Below are 23,993 nucleotides of genomic sequence, written 5' to 3' on the forward strand. Positions count from 1 at the left end.
TATTAACCGGAAACATAATACATGTGTGAATACATAGACAAACAGAGTGTCACTAGTATGCCTCTACTTGACTAGCTCGTTGATCAAAGATGGTTATGTTTCCTAACCATAGACATGAGTTTTGCGGAGTCCAGGGGCCCCTGGCGTCTGGGTCCAGACGCCGGGAACCCTGGTGTCTGGCCCTGGAGTCCGAGAAGGACTCTTGCCTTTCGGGTGAAACTGACTTTGTGGAGGCTTTTACTCCAAGTTTCGACCCCAAGGATCAACATATAAATAGAGGGGCGGGGCTAGCACCCAAGACACATCAAGAAACACCAAGCCGTGTGCCGGCAATCCCGTCCCCTCTAGTTTATCCTTCGTCATAGTTTTCGTAGTGCTTAGGCGAAGCCCTGCGGAGATTGTTCTTCACCAACACCGTCACCACGCCGTCGTGCTGCCGGAACTCATCTACTACTTCGCCCCTCTTGCTGGATTGAGAAGGCGAGGACGTCCCCGAGCCGAATGTGTGCAGAACTCGGAGGTGCCGTGCTTTCGGTACTTGGATCGGTCGGATCGTGAAGACGTACGACTACATCAACCGCGTTGATATAACGCTTCCGCGAACGGTCTACGAGGGTATGTAGACAACACTCTCCCCTCTCGTTGCTATGCATCACCATGATCCTGCGTGTGCGTAGGAATTTTTTTGAAATTACTATGTTCCCCAACAATCTCTTACCGCCTTCATGCAATCTCCCTAGATATCGACCATGTAACCCTAGATACCCTACCTGGCGTGTATATAAGCCAAGGGGTTTAGCCCGTAGAGGGGACCGAATCACAATCACATCCGCCTAGCCCTAGAGGTAAAACACAACTCACGATCTCGAGGTAGATCAACCCTGTACTTGATACATCTTCATCAATATAAACAAGAGCATGATGTTGGGTTTTACCTCCATCAAGAGGGCCCAAACCTAGGTAAACATTGTCTCCCCTGTTCCTGTTACCATCGATCCGAGATCCACAGCTCGGGACCCCCTACCCTGAGGTCTGCCGGATTTCACACCGACAAGGTGCTTTGTGCTACATATGAGTTTTTAATATAATCCCAAGGTCCTTTTCACAAAAAAAGAGAACATTTTGATCCTTGTAGCTTAAACCCCGGTAACAAATATGTTTTTTTATTGATTTTTCTAATTTTGTCAGACGTTGTTGGTTTTCAAATTAATACAATATACCATATTATATACCGGGCCATTTTTTATTTATTCTAAAGATCGCTCAATTAATTTTAAATTTTTATTAGTTCTTTTTGCAATTATTTATTTATTTATTTATTAGTTGAGACCCATTAGATTTATATAGTTGAATTTCTAACTGGACGTCAAAATATTTCTTAGTGTTGCCCTATTATCACACGTGACCATCCCTCCCACCCATCGAGTGTCTCTCTCTCCTCTTTCAGGCCCCCATCCCGACTCCCCACATTTCCCCACCGAAGCGCAAAATTCCACCGGCGGCCACCATGCCGCCGCCGGAGCTGTGCCACGACCTCCTCGTGGACATCCTCACCCGCCTCCCTCCGGACGACCCCGGGTGCCTCTTCCGCGCCTCGCTCGTCTGCACCGCGTGGCGCGCCCTCCTCACCAGCCCCGAGTTCGGCCGCCACTACCGCGAGGTCCACCGGACCCCGCCCCTGCTCGGGTTCTTCGAGAACCACGACACCGTCACGCCGTGGTTCGCGCCCTCGTCCCCCGCCGCCTCCCCCTTCCCCCCGCTCTTCCCCGACCGCCGCGGCCTCCAGGTGCTCGACTCCCGCCACGGCCTCGTCCTCCTCAGAAACCCTATTCGAATCACCGAGGAGGACCACGCCGTGAGCCTCATCGTGTGGGACCCCGTAGGCCGCCGCCAGTGGGAGTCGTTCCCCCCTCCGGATTTCGGCAGCACCATCCTCTGCGACGTGGGGGTGGTGGTCTGCGCCGCCGACGACTGCGACCACCTCGGCTGCCATGGCAGCCCCTTCCTCGTGGGCTACGTGGGCACCGACTACAGGAGCGCCCACGCCTCCGTCTTCTCTTCGGAGACGAATAGCTGAAGCCCCGTTGTCTCTTGCCCCCACCCTGATGTCGAGATCCTGAGAGGCCAGCCCAAGCCCCTCATTGGGAATGCCGTCTACTTCATCTGCGAGTACCACCCGGATGAGAGTTTCATTCTGTGCTTCGACCTCTTCAGCCGGAAACTATCAAAGTTCGACGGGCCACCCATCCATCACTATAAGCATGCCCTCATGAAAACAGAGGAAGGCGTGCTGGGATGCGCGAGTATGGAGGGATCTCTGCTTTGCCTGTGGTCGACGGAGGCTGGTCCCGACGGAGCCGTGGCATGGATGGAAAGCAGGGTCATCGACCTCCACAAGCTGCTCCCTTCTAACTCATTCCTCCATGTGATTGGCTTTGAGGATAGAGCTGGTGTCTATTATCTGACGGCAGACTATGGTGTCGCAACGGTTGATCTTAAGTCAGGCCAAGTCAACAAGATGTCCATCATCGATTCCAATATCGTTCCCTACACAAGCTTCTACACTCCAGGTGCTAGCAATTGTTTCCATCTTCAAATCTGTTTAAGATTGTACGTATATATTATCTCTGCTGCAATTTGTTGATCATTTAGTAGGAATGTAAGTATTATTGTTGGTGATGTGAAGGTGTGGGTGATGGTGCATTTTCTCAATAAAGAGCTGTCAAGTTGGAGATAGTAATCCAGCATACACTTTTCTTTTCAGATCAAGCCGTTGAGGTGGCCCAGGAGGGCAGATGGGAGGAAGTGGGCGACAAGGAGGAGGAGGAGGCCGATGAGGAAGTGGAGCAGCAGGTAGAGAAAGCCGTGCAGGAGCTTTTCACCAAGGGGTCCAAAGCCCTTAAGGATGAGGACTTCTTCGGCGCTGAAGACTGCAAACGCAGGATCCTTGAGATCAGGTTAGGCTTCTTCCTTTCTACCTGGCACCTGCCACTCTTACTCCAAAGCCTAGCTGAAGCGTGCGTACATATGGATTGTTGGATACAATGTTCCAATTAGTTTGTTTCTCTTATGGATTCATCTTGATGTTTGGTATGTGATTTGTTGCTCTGCAATATTGGCCTATGTATTTTGGGAGATGAGTTTAGTTGGGGTTAGAATGTTATACAGATCAGGTCAGGGTGGTTATGTAACTGTACTTGGGAGCTGACTTGGCCTTCTTATGTTATGATGTGTGAATTGTGATTAGCTTCAAACTGGAGTATCTCTGGATGTAAATATTTCATCAGACTGCAGCTTATTGTACGCTACTTGACACTTGCACTCCCATGATCTGTACAAGCACTAAGCTACTGTACTTACAAAATGCAATCAACATTGAACACAGTTAGTACCTTCTCCCTGGAATATTGTGTCGGCTACTTCTGATTCCCATGCTCTACCTCAAATTATATTATCTTTACTACCTTCTTACACCTTTGTTATCACACAGGGTGGCACATCATGGTAAACTTTCTCCAAAGTGTCGCAGTGCATATCACAATTACGGATGTGCTTTGCTACAGAAAGCTCTATCAAATCATGATTCAGTGAAGAATACAACCACCCAAAGTAATACTGAAAGCGAAATAGTAGAGGGTATGTCGCATTCCCCATTTAGTCTTATACACTGAAAACATTGTTATTCTATACATGTAGTTGATAATTTTACTTTATGATTTACGGCCTTGTCTCTTTATCTGTTCATACCTGCTGAAGAAGTGCATTTCTTCCTCTCATGCTAAATGCTGAGATAACCATTGGTTATAGCAAAACTTAAATGGAAAGATGATTCTGATTTTTCAGTAAAATATTTTTGATCAGATTTGGATCTGGCCTGGAAAATGCTACATGTTGCAAGGGCAATATCTGAGAAGAGTCCTGGCAGCACTAATGAGAAATATAAACTCTTTGCTGCTCTTGCTAGAGTCTCTGTGGAAAGAGGTAGCCTCAGTCATCTTAGTTACACCTGCATTTAATTTCTCAATGATCTCGATGCTTATGGCCTCACATTTTATTTGCAGGAGACACAAACTACTCACTGATTGCGTGCTTCAAAGCTTTGGCCAACATGGAGCATTTGCTTGAGCCTGACCATCGTCATATTATCAATCAGTATCCTTCTTTTGGCAGTAACAGTATAAATTGTCTGTCACATAGTAAAGCATCATAACTGTAACCCAATTGCTACAGTACTTGAATCCTCTTGCGTGTGTCTCTGGGGTGTTAGGGGTAGATCTTAGTTAGTTAACTTGAACGCTAGGTGGCTAAAGCCTGAGGGACTCCTTTTCATGCTTTTCATTTAGTTTGCTGACTGAAATCTTGCACGGGTATCTCTACTTACCTGAAGACACATAGAAGTGTATATGTGGTGACTGGGTATCGTCAACTTGGATCATCAAAGAATAATTCAGTTTGGTAATGCTTGTTTGGGACTAAAGGCTTTGTTGTTGTTGTTGTTGTTGATAATGCTGGTATGTTGCAGATTTTGGTTGTTCTTCCTTTTTCAGTTTCCTTAATTCAACCCAAGAAACCTACACATACGTTTTGCCTTCGAGTTGCAGTCCAAGACTGGAGATGCAAAGGCTATCTCATTGTGCATGTCACGTGTAGAGAACCTGAAAAAGGCCAGTCAAGCTTTGTTGGCTGATAAAGGCGGGGATGCATCTGCTACTGAAGCTGGCTCAGAAAATTCCGTTCCAGCCAAGGTTATAGAGTTTTTTACTAACAAAATACTGAGTGCATTGGAGGAGAAGGTAAATAAGTTAGATTTCGTTTGTGTTTACCTGCTTGGTTTCTAGTCATGAACCGAGTACAGTAGTACTGTTGAAGAACTCATTCAGAACAATGACATCTTTGAAAAATAAAATCAGCTTGTAGACCTGGAGCAAGCAATATCAACCCGAGTCTCAGAGGCAAGTGCTGGAGCTGACCTCGAGGCTGCAGGCTGGATCTTCAAACGAGCTAAGCTCAAGCAAACCTCTGTAGAAGATGATGGCAGCGACGGCTCATATGGCGACAGCTATGGCTCAGATGTTGACAGCGGCGGCTCATATGGCGACAGCTATGGCTCAGATGACGACAGCGACGGCTCAGATGGCGATAGCGGCGGCTCAGATGTCGACAGCGACGGCTCTGTTTCAGAGTAGAGTACTGTTCCGTTTACCCCTATTTGTTAGCAGCTTGTTCCTGGAGCCTTTTATCTTGCACTATGGTCCCGTTTTAGTTAGACGCAAACAGCCACATGCCCCTTTTTGTTCTGCTTAATGCAGACTATGCTCTTCATGTCGGCATTTATGACAGGTTTCAGGAGTCAAATTCTATTTAGCTGAAGTCAAGTCCAATATTCCTGACATTGATCTACTGCTTGTAGCACGTTCCTGGAAAAGCCTGTTGAAACATGATACTAGAATGCAGGTGCTAAAGATTTTTTGATGAGTATTTTTCTGAGATTAGACTTTGCACTTACAGATCTTAAAGCCCTAACATCTTCAAAAGCCTTAGAATCCAACAGCAGATTTGCCAATTTAGAGGAGTCAGTTGGTTTTGCTGCTGCTGGTAGTATGTCCTCCACTCATAGGCCCTGCTATTTCCCTCCTATAAAACCTGTAACAAAAAGTTCTCTCGATAACAGAATTCCTTTTTGTGATCTGATGCTTTTCAAGCACTCCCTCTGTAAAGAAATATAAGAGTGATCTAAACGCTCTTATATTTCCTTACAGAGGGAGTATTTAGTTACAGTCGCCAGCCATCTCCCTGTGAGATCTTGATTAATCTCAACGTGTGTGCGTGGTTCTTTTCTGACCGTGTTTTCATCGAATTGCTGTTGTCAGCTACTCCCTCCGTTCCGAATTACTTGTCTTAGATTTGTCTAGATACGAAGGTATCTAGCACTAAAATGAGTCTAGATACATCCGTATTTAGACAAATCCAAGACAAGTAATTCGGAACGGAGGGAGTAAGAGACAGTAATCTAGTTATGGGCTCCTTGATGATGATACCAGGAAAATTTACAAATTCATCAATTTATCTGTTGGTGGATCTGGTTCTCTCAAGTGCTTCGTTGGCCATTTGAGGTCCAACTGGAATTCTTTTTACTGTTCTGGTTCAGATTAGCTTCAGCCTTTTGAGGTCCAACTGGAAAATAAAAACTGAGCTGGCATTGCGTGTCATTGCCCGCAGACTGAAACTGCAGTAGCTCTGTTAGATTGTGAGAGTGATATCTGGAAGGATTTAACAAATATATATATGCATCACCTTATCTGCCGTAGTTGGCATCGTGCAGACCTGATGCTCTGAAGTGTTCATTTCAAATTAGAAGAAGACTGTACAATGGTCAAGAATGGTCCTTGTTGTCCAGGAGTATTTGACATGGCGACTCTGGTAAGTAGCTGGAAGCTAGAGATGAAGATATTTGTTCAGGAATCTCACACTTGGCAATTCTAGGTACTAAGGCCCTGTTCGGAAGTCACCTGCTCCTAGAATCTGCGGAGCGGGGCAAGTGCAGCTCCACCATTTTAAATTGCAGCTCCACCAAGCGGAGTGGTACCGAACAGGGCCTAAGTACGTACTATCTATGGAAGCTGGAGCCTTCCCACTTCATCGCAAATGCATTACTCGTTGGAATGATATGTTGGACGGTACATCAACTGTTGGACAAACTGTCAAAAGAGAGCACCTTACATCTTGCGACACTTGGGTATCTCTAGACCCTCTTCTTCCGAGCAGAAGATGCTGGCAATGGCGGCGCTGAGCACGGGCAGATACCGCGCAACATCGCAATGACGGCAAACGCAACGTACGGAGCATACAGCTGAAGCAGCCTCGGCGTTGCCCTTCCTGAGCCCACATCTCACCAAGTATTGCGGACTGAAACACACACTTGCAATCACTATCAGGAACGGAATCAAGACAATTTTTTTTTGAAACAAGGCAAAAAATTTGCCATTTTCATTGATTAAGAAAAAGAGAATTGCCCGGTTAATTGACTGAAAGCCGGGCTAAAACCGATACAACTCAACCCACATAACATGGGCACCATCGGCCAACCTGGCCACCGACATGGGATCATAGAGCTACAAACAGCTGCACAGAAAACCATGATGGCACATGCCAACAGAAGGCCACACGCGTGAACAACCGACAACTCCGACTTTGACGATGATCATCACAAGGGAAATATGCAGGACTTGCGCCGCCCGTGCCCTCCGAAACCGACCACCGAGCGCCTGTCATCGTCACCGCCTGGACACACTCCACCGCAGCTCCGACTTCAAAGCAACCAAGCAACCAGCGGAAGAGCACCTCGGACACGTCGGGAAGATCCGACTACCGAAGCCCGAGCCGCGACCAAAGCTCCTCTCGAAGCCATCATCGTTGCCAAACAGAAATCCACGCCCCCGAAATGGCCGCCTCAGCAAACTACGCGGCGAAGATGCCGCAAACCACGCGGCGAAGATGCCGCAACCCACACGGCGAAGATGCCGCCATCCACTGGTCTCCAGGTTGTGGCCGGCTCCGAGACGATGCCCCCAAAGAGGAAGAAGACGTGAAGGCGCCTTCATCGCCCGATCCTGAAGATCTGAGGTTTCCCTCCGAAGCCAAGGCCGCGGGGAGGGAGGAGGAGCACCACACAACAGCAACGCTTCCAAGAAAGAGCACGACGCCCACGGACATCGCCGTCGCCCGATCCGGCAAAGGCCGGACACAGGATTTCTCCCGAAGATGCTCAACCACCACCTGCCCACATCAACGCAACCAACAAACCCCATCCTGCCAAGGCCAACCTCGCACTGGTCGTGGGATCCCATGACCCACCACGCCCAGACGCGCGCACCACCCCCCAGCCGAAGCTGCTTCCACCAAATCCGGGGCCGCCGCCCCGGCAGCCTCCACCACGCCGCCAGCCATGCTGGGCTAGCAAGCCGGCCAGCACCGCAGCACCAGGCAGGGAGGGGGGGCCGCCACCCCACCCCATCTCACCGAGCAGAGTTGCCAGGCCGAAACCCGAGCACATCTGCCACAACCACAATAGCAGCAGGGGCGGCGCCGCCGAAGAGCCAGGAACCTCCAGCCGCAGCCCCAACCGCCGGATCCATGCTGCCAAGAGCCGCGAGAGCACCTCCACCATCCGGATCCACTCCGTCAGATCGGGGGCCGCCGCCCCATCGAGTCGCCCGAGCCCCGCTGCCACCGCCAAGCCGCCGAACCACTACAGGTCACCAAGCCGCAGCAGGACCACCGCCTCCACGCCAGGGCACAAGGCTGCTCGCCGACGCCAGCCGCTGCCCAACGCCACGAGATCCCCATCCTGCAGCGCCCGCCAGCGCGAGAGGAGACCCCGCCGCCGCCCGCTCCGCACGAGCTTTGCCCGCGGGAGGCACCGGCGACGGCGAGGGGGCGGAGGGGATCAAGGGGCCGAGCGCCTCGGTGGCTGGGGTCGCCGCCCGTGCCGCCCCTGGGGCCGGAGCGACGCGGGGGCAGGGTCTTCCACTAGCTCTGAAAGTTCTGAATCAAGACAATGCGGTCGAAAGGGCATACAGGTCAACCATCACAGAGTGATTTATGTGCTAGTCACTGAAGCTGATGGCACTGAAAAACTTGGTATCCACGGAGTTGGCCTCTGCATGCTGCAGATCAGCAGATCCGAAGCAGAGGCCGCGCATGTTCTCAACCCATGGAAAAAGAATAGAGCGGAGCGGGGAGGCTGCGAGAGATGAGGGTTACCATGGAGGTGAGGGTGGAGACGCCGGCCACGAGGGAGGTGGTGGCAGCCCAACGGCGGCGGGCGAGGACGCCGTAGAGGGTGGCCACTCAGAGTGTCCAGAGCAAGGCAATCTCGAGCCAGAAGGTGCCGCAGAGTGTGATGTACAGAACTCTCTGCTCACGCTCTAGTCTATAGCACGAATTCATGGATACAAGGTACTCCCTCTGTTCGGAAATACTTGTCATCAAAATGGATAAAAGGGGATGTATCTAAATGTATTTTAGTTTTAGATACACCTCTTTTTATCCATTTTGATGACAAGTATTTTCGGACGAAGGGAGTAGCTTGTAGGGTTTGGAACGGGGAATTAGAGAGGAGAGATACAACTTGGAGAGGAAGAAGTCTGAAGAGAGACGCAAGGATCAGAGCATCTCAAGCGCAGATCCCGCAAATTGGACCATCCGGCATAATAACCGCGTTGTCTTGAATATTTTTTTTGGGTTCCTGAATCCGCGAGCCCTTTTCCTCCATATCTACGGGATTTCATCCGATTTTGCCGGCCCCCTTTCCTTTGGCGCGAATGCATTTCCGTCGGCTTCGGTTCGCGCTTCCATCTCCCCTGGCCGTCACTGCCGCCGCACATCCCCGCCTGTTCTTGTTGTCCCCGGTTTGATGCAAAACAGCTTCAGTCATAGCCCAAAGTGGGGCTCTATGCGAAGGAAGGCCTCGCAGAAGGTTATGTAGGTGGCTATTTGGAGGATGAAATTGGGCGCAAGGTGATGGAATTGGAGCCCATAAAAGAATAATAGGCCCCGAAGAAAGAGATGGATTGGGAACCCGAGACCTCAAATGAGGTGATAGACAAAGATGACCCGCTCACCCTCCTGAGGAGTTGGGATCCTCAAAGCTGAGTAGATCTCATCCCCTACCAGGGGCGAGCAGCATTTGACCACGCCTTAGGGCAGAAGGTAACCGCTCCCCTGGAGCTCGGTTACTCTGACCGTCGTTGAATATGATTTTCTCCGTGCGGGTGGCGGATAATCTGGAGCGTAACCCAGGAAAAAGGCCAAAAGCATATGGGCCTTAGACCAGTCCATCGTCGCATGCCAACAAAACCGACTAAATATCACCCGTACCGATAGATAACTCGGTCTCACCACTGGGCACAGGGGAGTGGGCCAGCATAGTACTGTAGCGCCTCTAGCTTGAGTTTTTTTTCTTTCTCTGATGTGTTTTCTTATCATTTTCACCGTTTGCATAGTTTTTTTCTTCTTCTTTTGGATTATTTTGTTTTCCTTTGTTTCTTTCTCCTGTTTTTCACCGGTTTTGTTTTGTTTTCTCTTTTCCCTTTTTATTTTAATTTATCAAATTGTTCGACAGATGTCTACATTATTCATACACATTGTACACTCATCGTATACATTCGGAAAATTATACTTGTTTAATATTTTTACAATACATGATAATTTTTTTCAAATATATGTTTTGATATATACGTTTCCATACACACTGTACATTTAGTGTATACATTTAAAACTTTCTTTATACATGTTTAAAATTTTTCGAACGCATGATTAACCTTTTTCCGTATACATTTTTCCTTTGAAAATTTGCTGAATAGGTGTAATTTTTATTGATAATGCACGTTGATTTTTTTGAATTGTAAGAAACTTTCTTTAAACTATACATTTTTTACATTGTATATAGCATGTTTTCTAGATTCCGTGGTTTCTTTAAATGTAATTTACATTTTGTAATGATACAAAAAATTTTTACTTAAGCAAACATTTTTTCAAATTGTATATATATTTTTTAAAATGCCACACACATTTTATGGAAACATCTGTTTTTTTAATTACAGAAACATTTTTTGAATGCTATCAACATTTTTAAAAAGTACACTAGCTGTTTTTTACAATGTGTTGACATTTTTTTAAACATTAAAGTAATTTTATGTCTTTATAATATATTACCCCGTCCCAAAAAGCTTGTCTTAGATTTATGTATCTATACATCTGTATCTAGACAAATCTAAGACAAACTTCTGTGACAGAGTGAGTATATATGTATCTGAAATATTTTAGAATATTTCTTTTGAAAATATGAACAGAGAGAGTTCGTATGGTGCACGGATTCCAGGGCCTATTCCAAAGACTCTCTCAGTTCTCCAAGACAGCGCCGGTTACTTATCTGAAGCGGAATCGAGGTCCTATTCCTACACAGCAACTCCCCCAGTTATCGTCTCTCCAAGACAGGGCCCGTACGCCACGGACGACGGTACGTATCTGAAGCGGAGTTGTAGTCCCGATCCATCTCTTCCTCCCTTTTTCGGCCGTCATATTGCCCCTGAGACACCCGTCATCTCCGATTGCAAAACCTCCTCAAAACCATCTACTACTAGGTCTTCCAACTCTCGCATCTCCAATCAATGGCGCAAGCCCCAGGAGATCCCTTCTCGTCGGGCTTCCGACACGCCGCGCAACCACACGTCGAGAAATACCTCTTGCCGTTGAAGAAGAGGGCGGCGCCCACGAGCGACGGTGGCGACCGCAGCAGCGCCGGCGATCCGTTCGTGGTCCCGCCGAAGAAGAGACGGGTGATGGTGGACACCGGGGGCGAGGGCAGCACCAGCACCCACGCGATCCCGGCTCAGAGCCGGCCTAGGCGAGTGGCGGCGTGCAACGTTGCGTACGCGAGCATGGAGGACGAGGAAGCCGGCACGTCGACGGCCGGGGCGGCAGGATCGAAGAAGAAGAACAGGAACAGGAATAGCGGTAAAAAGAAGGGACCGCGGCCGGCACGGGGCGCCGCCGCCCCGCTGGTCAACAGGCCGCTGCGCCTCAGCATGGAGCAGCAGCAGCACCTGAGGTCGCTCGGCGCCACGGCCCCGCAGTTCGTCTTCATGAAGACCCTCCAGAAGAGCGACGTGGAGCGCAACCAGAACCGGCTGCTCTTCTCGTGCAAGCGCGAGTTCATCCAGGCCCACCCCATCACCTGGCTCCTGGCCGAGGAGGAGACATACTTCGTGCATGAGTGGGGCGACGGGCTGAGCGTGGGCGTCATGGACGACCACGACAAGCAGTTCAACTTCAAGCTCAAGTACCTCGACTCCAACGGCGGGTACCGCTTCATCGGCCCCGGCTGGAAGGACTTCGTGGCCGAGAACAAGCTGCTGGAGCCGGTGAGCGACGGCCTTCACTTTGTCATCGAGCTGTGGGCGTTCCGGTCGCCGTTGTTGCCCGCGCAGGCGCAGCCCGAGGGTCCCGACGTCGAGGGTCTGGAGGGCCACCCTGACGGCACCCTCGGGTTTCTCTTCCGAGTGTATCACGACGAGAGCAGGGACGACGTCCACCGCGGCGGCGAGATAGAAAGGCGACCGGTCCAGAAGACGAAGAGGCAGGCGCCGGCCAAGGCGGTGCCATCAAAGAAGCTTGCGGGTGCCGGTGCGCATGTGAGTCAGGGCCAAGCCGTGGCGCGGGACGTGACGAGGGCTGAGATAGTCGAGGCGGTTGGGGAGGAAATGGCGGATGCCTTGTTCGGGCTGTTGATGCTAAGGTCCAGTGGGCCCGTTCCAATGCTTAAATTTGAAAATACATCGTCTGCTCAGATTTGCTAGGAGAAGAATTTGACGCATCCAGAACACTCGGACCGTATCGCACGCATATGCAGACAGATTGTGCGACTCCCCAACACTTTGGGTCCTAAATTTTTACACTGAATTTATCATTAATTTATATAGCCATTCTCCTTCTAAAAGAAGAGTTAATCTCCATATTTGTCGTGTCCTTGTTTCCCGTACAACAATACAACATCCCGACCGTAGCTTCGACTAGATCGCTTTCTTTCCGTTCCTTAATTTCCTGAGCATAGCTTTCTTTAATTCGATCAAAGAAACTTAATTCACAGATGCCAGAGTTAAGAGCTGTTTGGCAGTCCTCCAGCTCCCTAAAATCTCAGAATCTGTGGAGCTCCTTTTACCCTGCTCCGTCAGTTTTAACTACAGCTCCTCCAACTCCCGGAATGGACTTGGAGAGCAGAGAGTCTCCGAACAGGCCCTTAGAATGAGCGCATGCCAAAAGAAAAATGAACTGGGCTCCCTCCTGACCCCTCGTCAAGTTTTTCTTGGACTCCCACATCTCCGTCCTTGTGAGTCTCTACACACGCGTTTGGTTGATCGCATCGTTTTTTTATCTCTTTGCATACTTGTCCCAGTTGAGCTTGACCGAGCATATGCAAGGTAAAAACCATCATTTGTATGTTGATTAGTCTGGATGTGACGAAACGGAAGGCAAACTGAAGCCGTCCTTGTGAGGGTCTAGATTTCTGGTCAGATTTGGATCTGGCCTGGAAAATGTTGCATGTTGCAAGGACAATATCTGAGAAGAGTCCTGGCAGCACTATGGAAAACTATAAAATCTTTGCTGCTCTTGCTAGTCTCTGTGGAACGTCGATGATAGCAGCGACAGCTCAGATGCTGACACCGACAGCTCTGTATCAGAGTTGAGTGCAGCTCCGTTACCCCAAATCTGTTAGCAGCTTATTCCTGGAGCCTTTTAGCAAACAGCCGCATGCCCCCTTTTGTTCTGCTTAATGCAGACCATGCTCTTCACTTGGGCATGTATGACTGGTTTCAGTAGTCAAATTTCGTTTAGCTCAAGTCAAGTGCAATGTTCCTGACATGCCCTACTGCTTGCCTGTCTGCATGTGACGCTAGCACCTTCCTGGAAAAGCCCGTTGAAACAAATGATACTAGCACATTCCTTGGTAAAATGCAGGTGCCAAAGATTTTTAGATGAGTATTTTTCTGAGATTAGACTTCGCACTTACAAATCGTAAAGCCCTAACATCTTTACGAGCCTTATAATCCAACAACAGACCTACCAATTTAGAAAGTCATTTGGTTTTGTTGCTGCTGATAGTATGTCCTCTACTCTACACCCTGCTATTCCCCTCCTATAAAACCTGTAACAAAAAGTTCTCTCCATAACAGATTTCCTTCTTGAGATATGATGCTTTTCAAGTTTTATTTACAGTCGCCAGCCATCTCCCTGTGAGATCTTAAAAAATCTGAAGATGTGTGCATGGTGTTGGAAATATTAGCACTTTTCCGATTAATCTAATCTATGAGTAAACAGTAAGCATGACATAAAATGTATGCATCTCATAGCAATACCTAAGATACTAGCACGTACAGAACATAGAATCGAACCTTCTATGAGCAGCACATATACGGCTAGCATAAGTACGAGTAAACGAGGGATGAACAGATCATACCCTCCGGTTGGCCAGGCCAGGGTTCACTCCACTGGCCAGCGCAAATAAGATTCAGCTCGGCTCATTCCCACAACCCGCGGCGCGCGCGCGTCATGACGAGGCGAGGCGAGGTGAGGCGAGGCAGGCGGCGGCGGAGGAGGAGCGCGCGTGTACAACTCCTATTCCCAAGCTCCCAATAGCAAGTGGTAGAGTAGCCCTATAAAAAGGTCTCACTCTTCTTACTGTAGCAGTATGAGACTAAACTTTCCACACTTCCCACCATTTGCCGTACACATGCATGGGCCTTAGAGATTAACTAGGAATTATTGTCTTATATGGGCCTAAGCCCATCCATAATCCATCAATCCCCCACCAGATCTCGAGGCACATAAGTGTGTCAACTGTTCCAAACAATGTTACCAGAATTTTCAGTGGAGACTGTTAAGTTGAACTTCCACGTAGAGCAATAGGATTAGACTTCTTCACAACTGAACAATGGACTATGCCTTGAATTGTCAGTTTGGCGTGTAGAAGTTTCACCTATTGTCAGCTGATACTTGGCTGTCGAAGGCTAAACCCCACGGGTGGAGCTTATTAGTCATACTCCGTACCTTCTCATGAGCTTCCTAGAGATCACCCAATCTCATAGACTGTGACCAGCAGTCGGGCTCACATAGGTGTGTTCCTCCAAAGAATGCTCTGTAGGTTAGCATCTTGCTTACATAAGCTTTGAAACACATTAAGACAAAAGTCAGCCTGCCTTACAGAATTGAGAGTATTGTGCATCTCCAACGGAGTGGGTTCATTAAGGATACTTTCCTCAGTTGACCGCTGGATTGTTTTCCCAAGTCCTAATTCACGGGATCTCCGATCACATATGTTGGGTTACCCCCATGGCAACTTACGTGGGTCTCATACACATCTCCCTCGATGCATTTTCTATCACAATCCGTGATAGCCCTTTCGTAAAAGGGTCTGCCAGATTCTTAGCCGTCTGGATATAATCCAATGCTATTACTCCGGAGTTTCTTGATTTTCTGACAGATTTCAATCTTCTTCTTATGTGCTTTGTGGATTTCATGTTGTCCTTTGAACTCTTAGCCTTGGCAATCACTGTTTGATTGTCATAGTTCATAAGGACAGCCGGGACTAGTTTATCAACCACTGGCAAATCCATCAAAAGCTCCCGAAGCCATTCTACTTCGACGCATGATGTGTCTAATGTTGTGAGTTCTGCTTCCATAGTCGAACTCGTTAAGATCGTCTGCTTGCAAGACTTCCAGGAAACAGCACCACCACCAAGTGTGAAGACATGTCCACTTGTGGCTTTCATCTCATCAGCATCAGATATCCAATTTGAATCACTATACCCCTCAAGTACCGTCGGGTACCCAGAATAGTGAATTCCATAGTTCGCAGTACCTTGCAAATAACGCATCACTCGCTCAACAACATGCCAATGCACATCTCCCGGATTGGAAACAAACCGGCTCAGTTTGCACACAGCAAATGAGATGTCAGGACGAGTAGCACATGCTAGGTACATCAGTGAACCAACCACTTGAGAATATCTCAATTGATCTACAGCCGTGCCTTCGAACTTTCGAATCCGCACGCTAGGATCATATGGTGTTGCAGAAGGTTTGCAGTCCGAATATCCAAAACAGCTCAAAATCTTCTCAACATAGTGGGATTGCAAAAGTGTAATTCCACCCTCAGAATTTCTTAGTAGCTTGATGTTCAGGATAACATCAGCCACACCCAGGTCCTTCATCTCAAAGTTGTGAGATAGAAAAGACTTGACCTCCTCAATGACCTTGAGGTGGGCCCCAAATATCAGTATGTCATACCTTGACAAGATTTTGAAGTAGTTCAAAATGGAACAGTCAAAGAAAGAGTTCTTGGCTGTGTTACAAGGTGTGAAATTGAGTAAGACTCAAAGCCCGACCACGACAGAAGATAGAAAGAGAATGAAAGTCATTCCCTATGCCTCAGCCATGGGTTCTATAAAGTATGCCATGCTGTGTACCAGATCTATTGTATACCCTACACTGTGTTAAGCAAGGGAGTACAATAGTGATCTAAGAGTAGATCACTAGACAGCGGTCAAAATTATCCTTAGCGGAATAAGGAAATATTTCTCGATTATGGAGGTGACAAAAGGTTCGTCGTAAAAAGTTACGTCGATGCACGTTTTGACACAGATCTGGATGACTCTAAGTCTCGATCTAGATACATATTGAAAGTGGGAGCAATTAGCTAGAGTAGCTCTGTGCAGAGCATTGTAGACATAGAATTCGCAAAATACTTACGGATCTGTATGTGACAGACCCGTTGACTAAAATTATCTCACAAGCAAAACATGATCACACCTTAGTACTCTTTGGGTGTTAATCACATAAGTGATGTGAACTAGATTATTGACTCTAGTAAACCCTTTGGGTGTTGGTCACATGACGATGTGAACTTTGGGTGTCGGTCACATGACGATGTGAACTATTGGTATTAAATCACATGGTGATGTGAACTAGATTATTGACTCTAGTGCAAGTGGGAGACTGAAGGAAATATGCCCTAGAGGCAATAATAAAGTTATTATTTATTTCCTTATATCATACATAGACAAACATTATGTCACTAGTATGCCTCTACTTGACTAGCTCGTTGATCAAAGATGGTTATGTTTCCTAACCATAGACATGAGTTGTCATTTGATTAACGGGATCACATCATTAGGAGAATGATGTGATTGACTTGACCCATTCCGTTAGCTTAGCACTTGATCGTTTAGTATGTTGCTATTGCTTTCTTCATGACTTATACATGTTCCTATGACTATGAGATTATGCAACTCCCGTTTGCCGGAGGAACACTTTGTGTGCTACCAAACTCACAACATAACTGGGTATTATAAAGGAGCTCTACAGGTGTCTCCAAAGGTACATGTTGGGTTGGCGTATTTCGAGATTAGGATTTGTCACTCCGATTGTCGGAGAGGTATCTCTGGGCCCTCTTGGTAATGCACATCACTTAAGCCTTGCAAGCATTACAACTAATGAGTTAGTTGTGAGATGATGTATTACGGAACGAGTGAAGGGACTTGCCGGTAACGAGATTGAACTAGGTATTAAGATACCGACGATCGAATCTCGGGCAAGTAACATACCGATGACGAAGGGAACAACGTATGTTGTTATGCGGTCTGACCGATAAAGATCTTCGTAGAATATGTGGGAGCCAAAATGAGCATCCAGGTTCCGCTATCGGTTATTGACCGGAGACGTGTCTCGGTCATGTCTACATTGTTCTCGAACCCGTAGGGTCCGCACGCTTAAGGTTTCGATGACAATTATATTATGAGTTTATGAGTTTTGATGTACCGAAGGAGTTCGGAGTCCCGGATGAGATCGGGGACATGACGAGGAGTCTCGAAATGGTCGAGACGTAAAGACCGATATATTGGACGACTATATTCGGACATCGGAAAGGTTTCGAGTGATTCGGGTATTTTCGGGGGTACCGGGGAGTTACGGGAATACGAGGAAGAAGTAATGGGCCTCATGGGCCAAGTGGTGGAAGAGAGGAGGCAGGGCGTGCGTCCCCCTAGCCCAAACCGAATTGGACTAGGGGGCCGTCCCCCCTTTCCTCCTTTTCCTCCCTCTCCTTCCTTCTCTTTCTCCTTCGCTTCCTTCCCCTCTCCTACTTGGACTAGGAAAGAGGGGGGAATCCTACTTAGAGTAGGATTGCCCCCCTTGGGCGCGCCTCCTCCCCTTGGCCGCCTCTCCCCCCTTGCTCCTTTATATACGGGGGCAGGGGGCACCCCAAAGACACAACAATTGATCATTGATCTCTTAGCCGTGTGCGGTGCCCCCCTCCACCATAATCCTCGATAATATTGTAGCGGTGCTTAGGCGAAGCCCTACGACAGTAGAACATCAAGATCGTCACCACGCCGTCGTGCTGACGGAACTCATCCCCGACACTTTGCTGGATCGGAGTCCAGGGATCGTCATCGAGCTGAACGTGTGCAAGAACTCGGAGGTGCCGTAGTTTCGGTGCTTGATCGGTCGGGCCGTGAAGACGTACGACTACATCAACCGCGTTTTTATAACGCTTCCGCTTTCGGTCTACAAGGGTACATGGACAACACTCTCCCCTCTCGTTGCTATGCATCACCATGATCTTACATGTGCGTAGGATTTTTTTTGAAATTACTACGTTACCCAAGAGTGGCATCCGAGCCTAGGTTTTATGTGTTGATGTTATATGCACGAGTAGAACACAAATGAGTTGTGGGCGATATAAGTCATACTGCTTACCAGCATGTCATACTTTGGTTCGGCGGTATTGTTGGATGAAGCGGCCCGGACCGACATTACGCGTACGCTTACGCGAGACTGGTTCTATCGCGTGCTTTGCGCACAGGTGGCTGGCGGGTGTCAGTTTCTCCAACTTTAGTTGAACCGAGTGTGGCTACGCCCGGTCCTTGCGAAGGTTAAAACAACACCAACTTGACAAACTAGCGTTGTGGTTTTGATGCGTAGGTAAGATTGGTTCTTGCTAAGCCCGTAGCAGCCACGTAAAACTTGCAACAACAAAGTAGAGGACGTCTAACTTGTTTTTGTAGGGCATGTTGTGATGTGATATGGTCAAGACATGATGCTAAATTTTATTATATGAGGTGATGATGTTTTGTAACCGAGTTATCGGCAACTGGCAGGAGCAATATGGTTGTCGCTTTATTGTATGCAATGCAATCGCCCTGTAATGCTTTACTTTATCACTAAGCGGTAGCGATAGTCATAGAAGCATAAGTTTGGTGAGACGACAACGATGCTACGATGGAGATCAAGGTGTCGCGCCGGTGACGATGGTGATCATGACGGTGCTTCGGAGATGGAGATCGCAAGCACAAGATGCTAATGGCCATATCATATCACTTATATTGATTGCATGTGATCTTTATCTTTTATGCATCTTATCTTGCTTTGATTGACGGTAGCATTATAAGATGATCTCTCACAAAATTTCAAGATAAAAGTGTTCTCCCTGAGTATGCACCGTTGCCAAAGTTCGTCGTGCCCAGACACCACGTGATGATCGGGTGTGATAAGCTCTACGTCCATCTACAACAGGTGCAAGCCAGTTTTGCACATGCAGAATACTCAGGTTAAACTTGACGAGCCTAGAATATGCAGATATGGCCTCAGAACACTGAGACCGAAAGGTCGAGCGTGAATCATATAGTAGATATGATCAACATAGTGATGTTCACCATTGAAAGCTACTCCATTTCACGTGATGATCGGTTATGGTTTAGTTGATTTGGATCACGTGATCACTTAGAGGATTAGAGAGATGTCTTTCTAAGTAGGAGTTCTTAAGTAATATGATTAATTGAAATTTAATTTATCATGAACTTAGTCCTGGTAGTATTAGCATATCTATGTTGTAGATCAATAGCTCGCGTTTAGCTCCCCTGTTTTATTTTTTGATATGTTCCTAGAGAAAACTGAGTTGAAAGATGTTAGTAGCAATGATGCGGAGTGGATCCGTGATCTGAGGACTATCCTCATTGCTGCACAGAAGAATTATGTCCTTGATGCACCGCTAGGTGACAGACCTATTACAGGAGCAGATGCAGACGTTATGAACGTTTGGTTAGCTCAATATGATGACTACTTGATAGTTTAGTGCACCATGCTTAACGGCTTAGAATCGGGACTTCAAAGACGTTTTGAACGTCATGGACCATATGAGATGTTCCAGAGTTGAAGTTAATATTTCAAGCAAATACCCGAGTTGAGAGATATAAAGTCTCCAACGAGTTCTATAGCTAAAAGATGGAGGAGAATCGCTCAAGCAGTGAGCATGTGCTCAGATTGTCTGGGTACTACAATCGCTTGAAACAAGTGGGAGTTAATCTTCCAGATAAAATAGTGATTGACAGAATTCTCTAGTCACCATCACCAAGTTAGTATAACTTCGTGATGAACTATAATATGCAAGGGATGACGAAAGTAATTCCCAAGCTCTTCTTGATGCTGAAATCTACGAAGGTAGAAGTCAAGAAAAGCATCAAGTGTTGATGGTTGACAAGACCACTAGTTTCAAGAAAAAGGGTAAAGGGAAGAAGGGGAACTTCAAGAAGAACGGCAAGCAAGTTGCTGCTCAAGTGAAGAAGCCCAAGTCTGGTCCTAAGCCTGAGACTAAGTGCTTCTACTGCAAAGGGACTGGTCACTAGAAGTGGAACTGCCCCAAGTATTTGGCGGATAAGAAGGATGGCAAAGTGAACAAAGGTATATTTGATATACAAATTATTGATGTTTATTTTACTAGTGTTCATAGCAACCCCTCGGTATTTGATACTGGTTCAATTGCTAAGAGTAGTAACTCGAAACGGGAATTGCAGAATGAACAGAGACTAGTTAAGGGTGAAGTGACGATGTGTGTTGGAAGTGGTTCCAAGATTGATATGATCATCATCGCTCACTCCCTATATTTTCGGGATTAGTGTTGAACCTAAATAAGTGTTATTTGGTGTCTGCGTTGAGCATAAATATGATTTGATCATGTTTATTGCAATACGGTTATTCATTTAAGTTAGAGAACAATTGTTGTTCTATTTACATGAATAAAATCTTCTATGGTCATACACCCAATGAAAATGGTTTGTTGGATCTCGATCGTGGTAATACACATTTTCATAATATTGAAGCCAAAAGATGCAAAGTTAATAATGATAAGTGCTACTTATTTGTGGCACTGCCGTTTAGGTCATATTGGTGTAAAGTGCATGAAGAAACTCCATGCTGATGGACTTTTGGAATCACTTGATTATGAATCACTTGATGCTTGCGAACCATGCCTCATGGGCAAGATGATTAAGACTCCGTTCTCCAAAAAAATTGAGCGAGCAACTGACTTATTGGAAATAATACATACTGATGTATGCGGTCCGATGAGTGTTAACGCTCACGGCAAGTATCGTTATTTTCTAATCTTCACAGATGATTTGAGCATATATGGGTATATCTACTTGACGAAACACAAGTCTGAAACATTTGAAACGTTCAAAGAATTTCAGAGTGAAGTGGAGAATCATCGTAACAAGAAAATAAAAGTTTCTACGACATGATCGCAGAAGTAAAATATTTGAGTTACGAGTTTGGCCTTCAATTAAAACAATGTGGAATAGTTTCACAAACTCATGCCACCTGGAACACCACAGTATAATGGTGTGTCCGAACGTCATAACCGTACTTTATTGGATATAGTGCAATCTATGATGTTTCTTACCGATTTACCACTATCGTTTTGGGGTTATGCATTAGAGACAGCTGCATTCACGTTAAATAGGGAACCATCTAAATCCGTTGAGACGACACCGTATAAACTGTGGTTTGGCAAGAAACCAAAGTTGTCATTTCTTAAAGTTTGGGGTTGTGATGCTTATATGAAAAAGTTTCATCCTGATAAGCTCAACCCCAAATCGGAGAAATATGTCTTCATAGGATACCCAAAGGAGACTGTTGGGTACACCTTCTATCACAGATCCAAAGGTAAGACATTTGTTGCTAAGAATGGATCCTTTCTAGAGAAGGAGTTTCTCTCGAAAGAAGTGAGTGGGAGGAAAGTATAAATTGATAAGGTAATTGTACCTTCTCCCTTATTGGAAAGTAGTTCATCACAGAAATCTGTTCCTGTGACTACTACACCAATTAGTGAGGAAGCTAATGATGATGATCATGTAACTTTAGATCAAGTTACTACCAAATCTCATAGGTAAACCAGAGTGAGATCCGCACCAGAGTGGTACGGTAATCCTGTTCTGGAGGTCATGTTACTTGACCATGATGAACCTACGAACTATGAGGAAGCGATGATGAGCCCAGATTTCGCGAAATGGCTTGAGGCCATGAAATCTGAGATAGGATCCATGTATGAAAACAAAGTATGGACTTTGGTGGAATTGCCCGATGATCGGCAATTCATAGAAAATAAATGGATCTTCAAGAGGAAGACATACACTGATAGTAGTGTTACTATCTACAAAGCTAGACTTGTCGAAAAAGTTTTTTGACAAAGTTCAAGGTGTTGACTATGATGAGATTTTCTCACTCGTATCTATGCTTAAGTCTGTCCGAATCATGTTAGCAATTGCCGCATTTTATGAAATCTAGCAAATGGATAAACAAAACTGCATTCCTTAATGGATTTATTAAAGAAGAGTTGTATATGATGCAACAAGAAGGTTTTGTCAATCCTAAAGGTGCTAACAAAATGTGAAAGCTCCAGCGATCCATCTATGGACTGGTGCAAGCATCTCGGAGTTGGAATATATGCTTTGATAAGTTGATCAAAGGATATAGTTTTATACAGACTTGCGATGAAGCCTGTATTTACAAGAAAGTTAGTGGGAGCACTACAACATTTCTGATAAATATATGTGAATGGCATATTGTTGATCGGAAATAATGTAGAATTATTCTGCAAAGCATAAAGGAGTGTTTGAAAGAAGTTTTTCAAAGAAAGACCTCGGTGAAGCTGCTTACATATTAAGCATCAAGATCTATAGAGATAGATCAAGATGCTTGATAAGTTTTTTCAATGAGTACATACCTTGACAAGATTTTGAAGTAGTTCAAAATGGAACAGTCAAACAAAGAGTTCTTGGCTGTGTTACAAGGTGTGAAATTGAGTAAGACTCAAAGCCCGACCACGGCAGAAGATAGAAAGAGAATGGAAGTCATTCCCTATGCCTCAGCCATGGGTTCTATAAAGTATGCCATGCTGTGTACCAGATCTATTGTATACCCTACACTGTGTTAAGCAAGGGAGTACAATAGTGATCTAAGAGTAGATCACTAGACAGCGGTCAAAATTATCCTTAGTGGAATAAGGAAATATTTCTCGATTATGGAGGTGACAAAAGGTTCGTCGTAAAAAGTTACGTCGATGCAAGTTTTGACACAGATCTGGATGACTCTAAGTCTCGATCTAGATACATATTGAAAGTGGGAGCAATTGGCTAGAGTAGCTCTGTTCAGAGCATTGTAGACATAGAATTCGCAAAATACTTACGGATCTGTATGTGACAGACCCGTTGACTAAAATTATCTCACAAGCAAAACATGATCACACCTTAGTACTCTTTGGGTGTTAATCACATAAGCGATGTGAACTAGATTATTGACTCTAGTAAACCCTTTGGGTGTTGGTCACATGACGATGTGAACTTTGGGTGTTGGTCACATGACGATGTGAACTATTGGTATTAAATCACATGGTGATGTGAACTAGATTATTGACTCTAGTGCAAGTGGGAGACTGAAGGAAATATGCCCTAGAGGCAATAATAAAGTTATTATTTATTTCCTTATATCATGATAAATGTTTATTATTCATGCTAGAATTGTATTAACCGGAAACATAATACATGTGTGAATACATAGACAAACATTATGTCACTAGTATGCCTCTACTTGACTAGCTCGTTGATCAAAGATGGTTATGTTTCCTAACCATAGACATGAGTTGTCATTTGATTAACGGGATCACATCATTAGGAGAATGATGTGATTGACTTGACTCATTCCGTTAGCTTAGCACTTGATCGTTTAGTATGTTGCTATTGCTTTCTTCATGACTTATACATGTTCCTATGACTATGAGATTATGCAACTCCCGTTTGCCGGAGGAACACTTTGTGTGCTACCAAACGTCACAACGTAACTGGGTATTATAAAGGATCTCTACAGGTGTCTCCAAAGGTACATGTTGGGTTGGCATATTTCGAGATTAGGATTTGTCACTCCGATTGTCGGAGAGGTATCTCTGGGCCCTCTTGGTAATGCACATCACTTAAGCCTTGCAAGCATTACAACTAATGAGTTAGTTGTGAGATGATGTATTACGGAACGAGTGAAGAGACTTGCCGGTAACGAGATTGAACTAGGTATTAAGATACCGACGATCGAATCTCGGGCAAGTAACA

The 23,993-nt window shown here is 46.0% G+C and overlaps 1 protein-coding gene and 1 pseudogene across 1 annotated transcript; both read left to right on the forward strand.

Moving 5' to 3' along the window:
* Positions 1-1,455: 1,455 nt before the first annotated feature.
* On the forward strand, positions 1,456-5,438 carry LOC123105394 (uncharacterized). The gene is made up of 7 exons (XM_044527452.1): positions 1,456-2,570; positions 2,765-2,957; positions 3,491-3,636; positions 3,862-3,981; positions 4,062-4,152; positions 4,568-4,793; positions 4,911-5,438. Exons 1-7 carry the CDS (start codon positions 2,270-2,272, stop codon positions 5,184-5,186), a joined length of 1,353 nt encoding a protein of 450 aa, XP_044383387.1. The 5' UTR covers positions 1,456-2,269; the 3' UTR covers positions 5,187-5,438.
* Positions 5,439-10,993: 5,555 nt separating this feature from the next.
* Positions 10,994-12,448, forward strand: LOC123108025 (uncharacterized; annotated as a pseudogene).
* The last annotated feature ends 11,545 nt before the right edge of the window (positions 12,449-23,993 follow it).

This window comes from Triticum aestivum, chromosome 5A, assembly GCF_018294505.1.
Source record: "Triticum aestivum cultivar Chinese Spring chromosome 5A, IWGSC CS RefSeq v2.1, whole genome shotgun sequence".
NCBI classification, from domain to species: Eukaryota; Viridiplantae; Streptophyta; class Magnoliopsida; order Poales; family Poaceae; genus Triticum; species Triticum aestivum.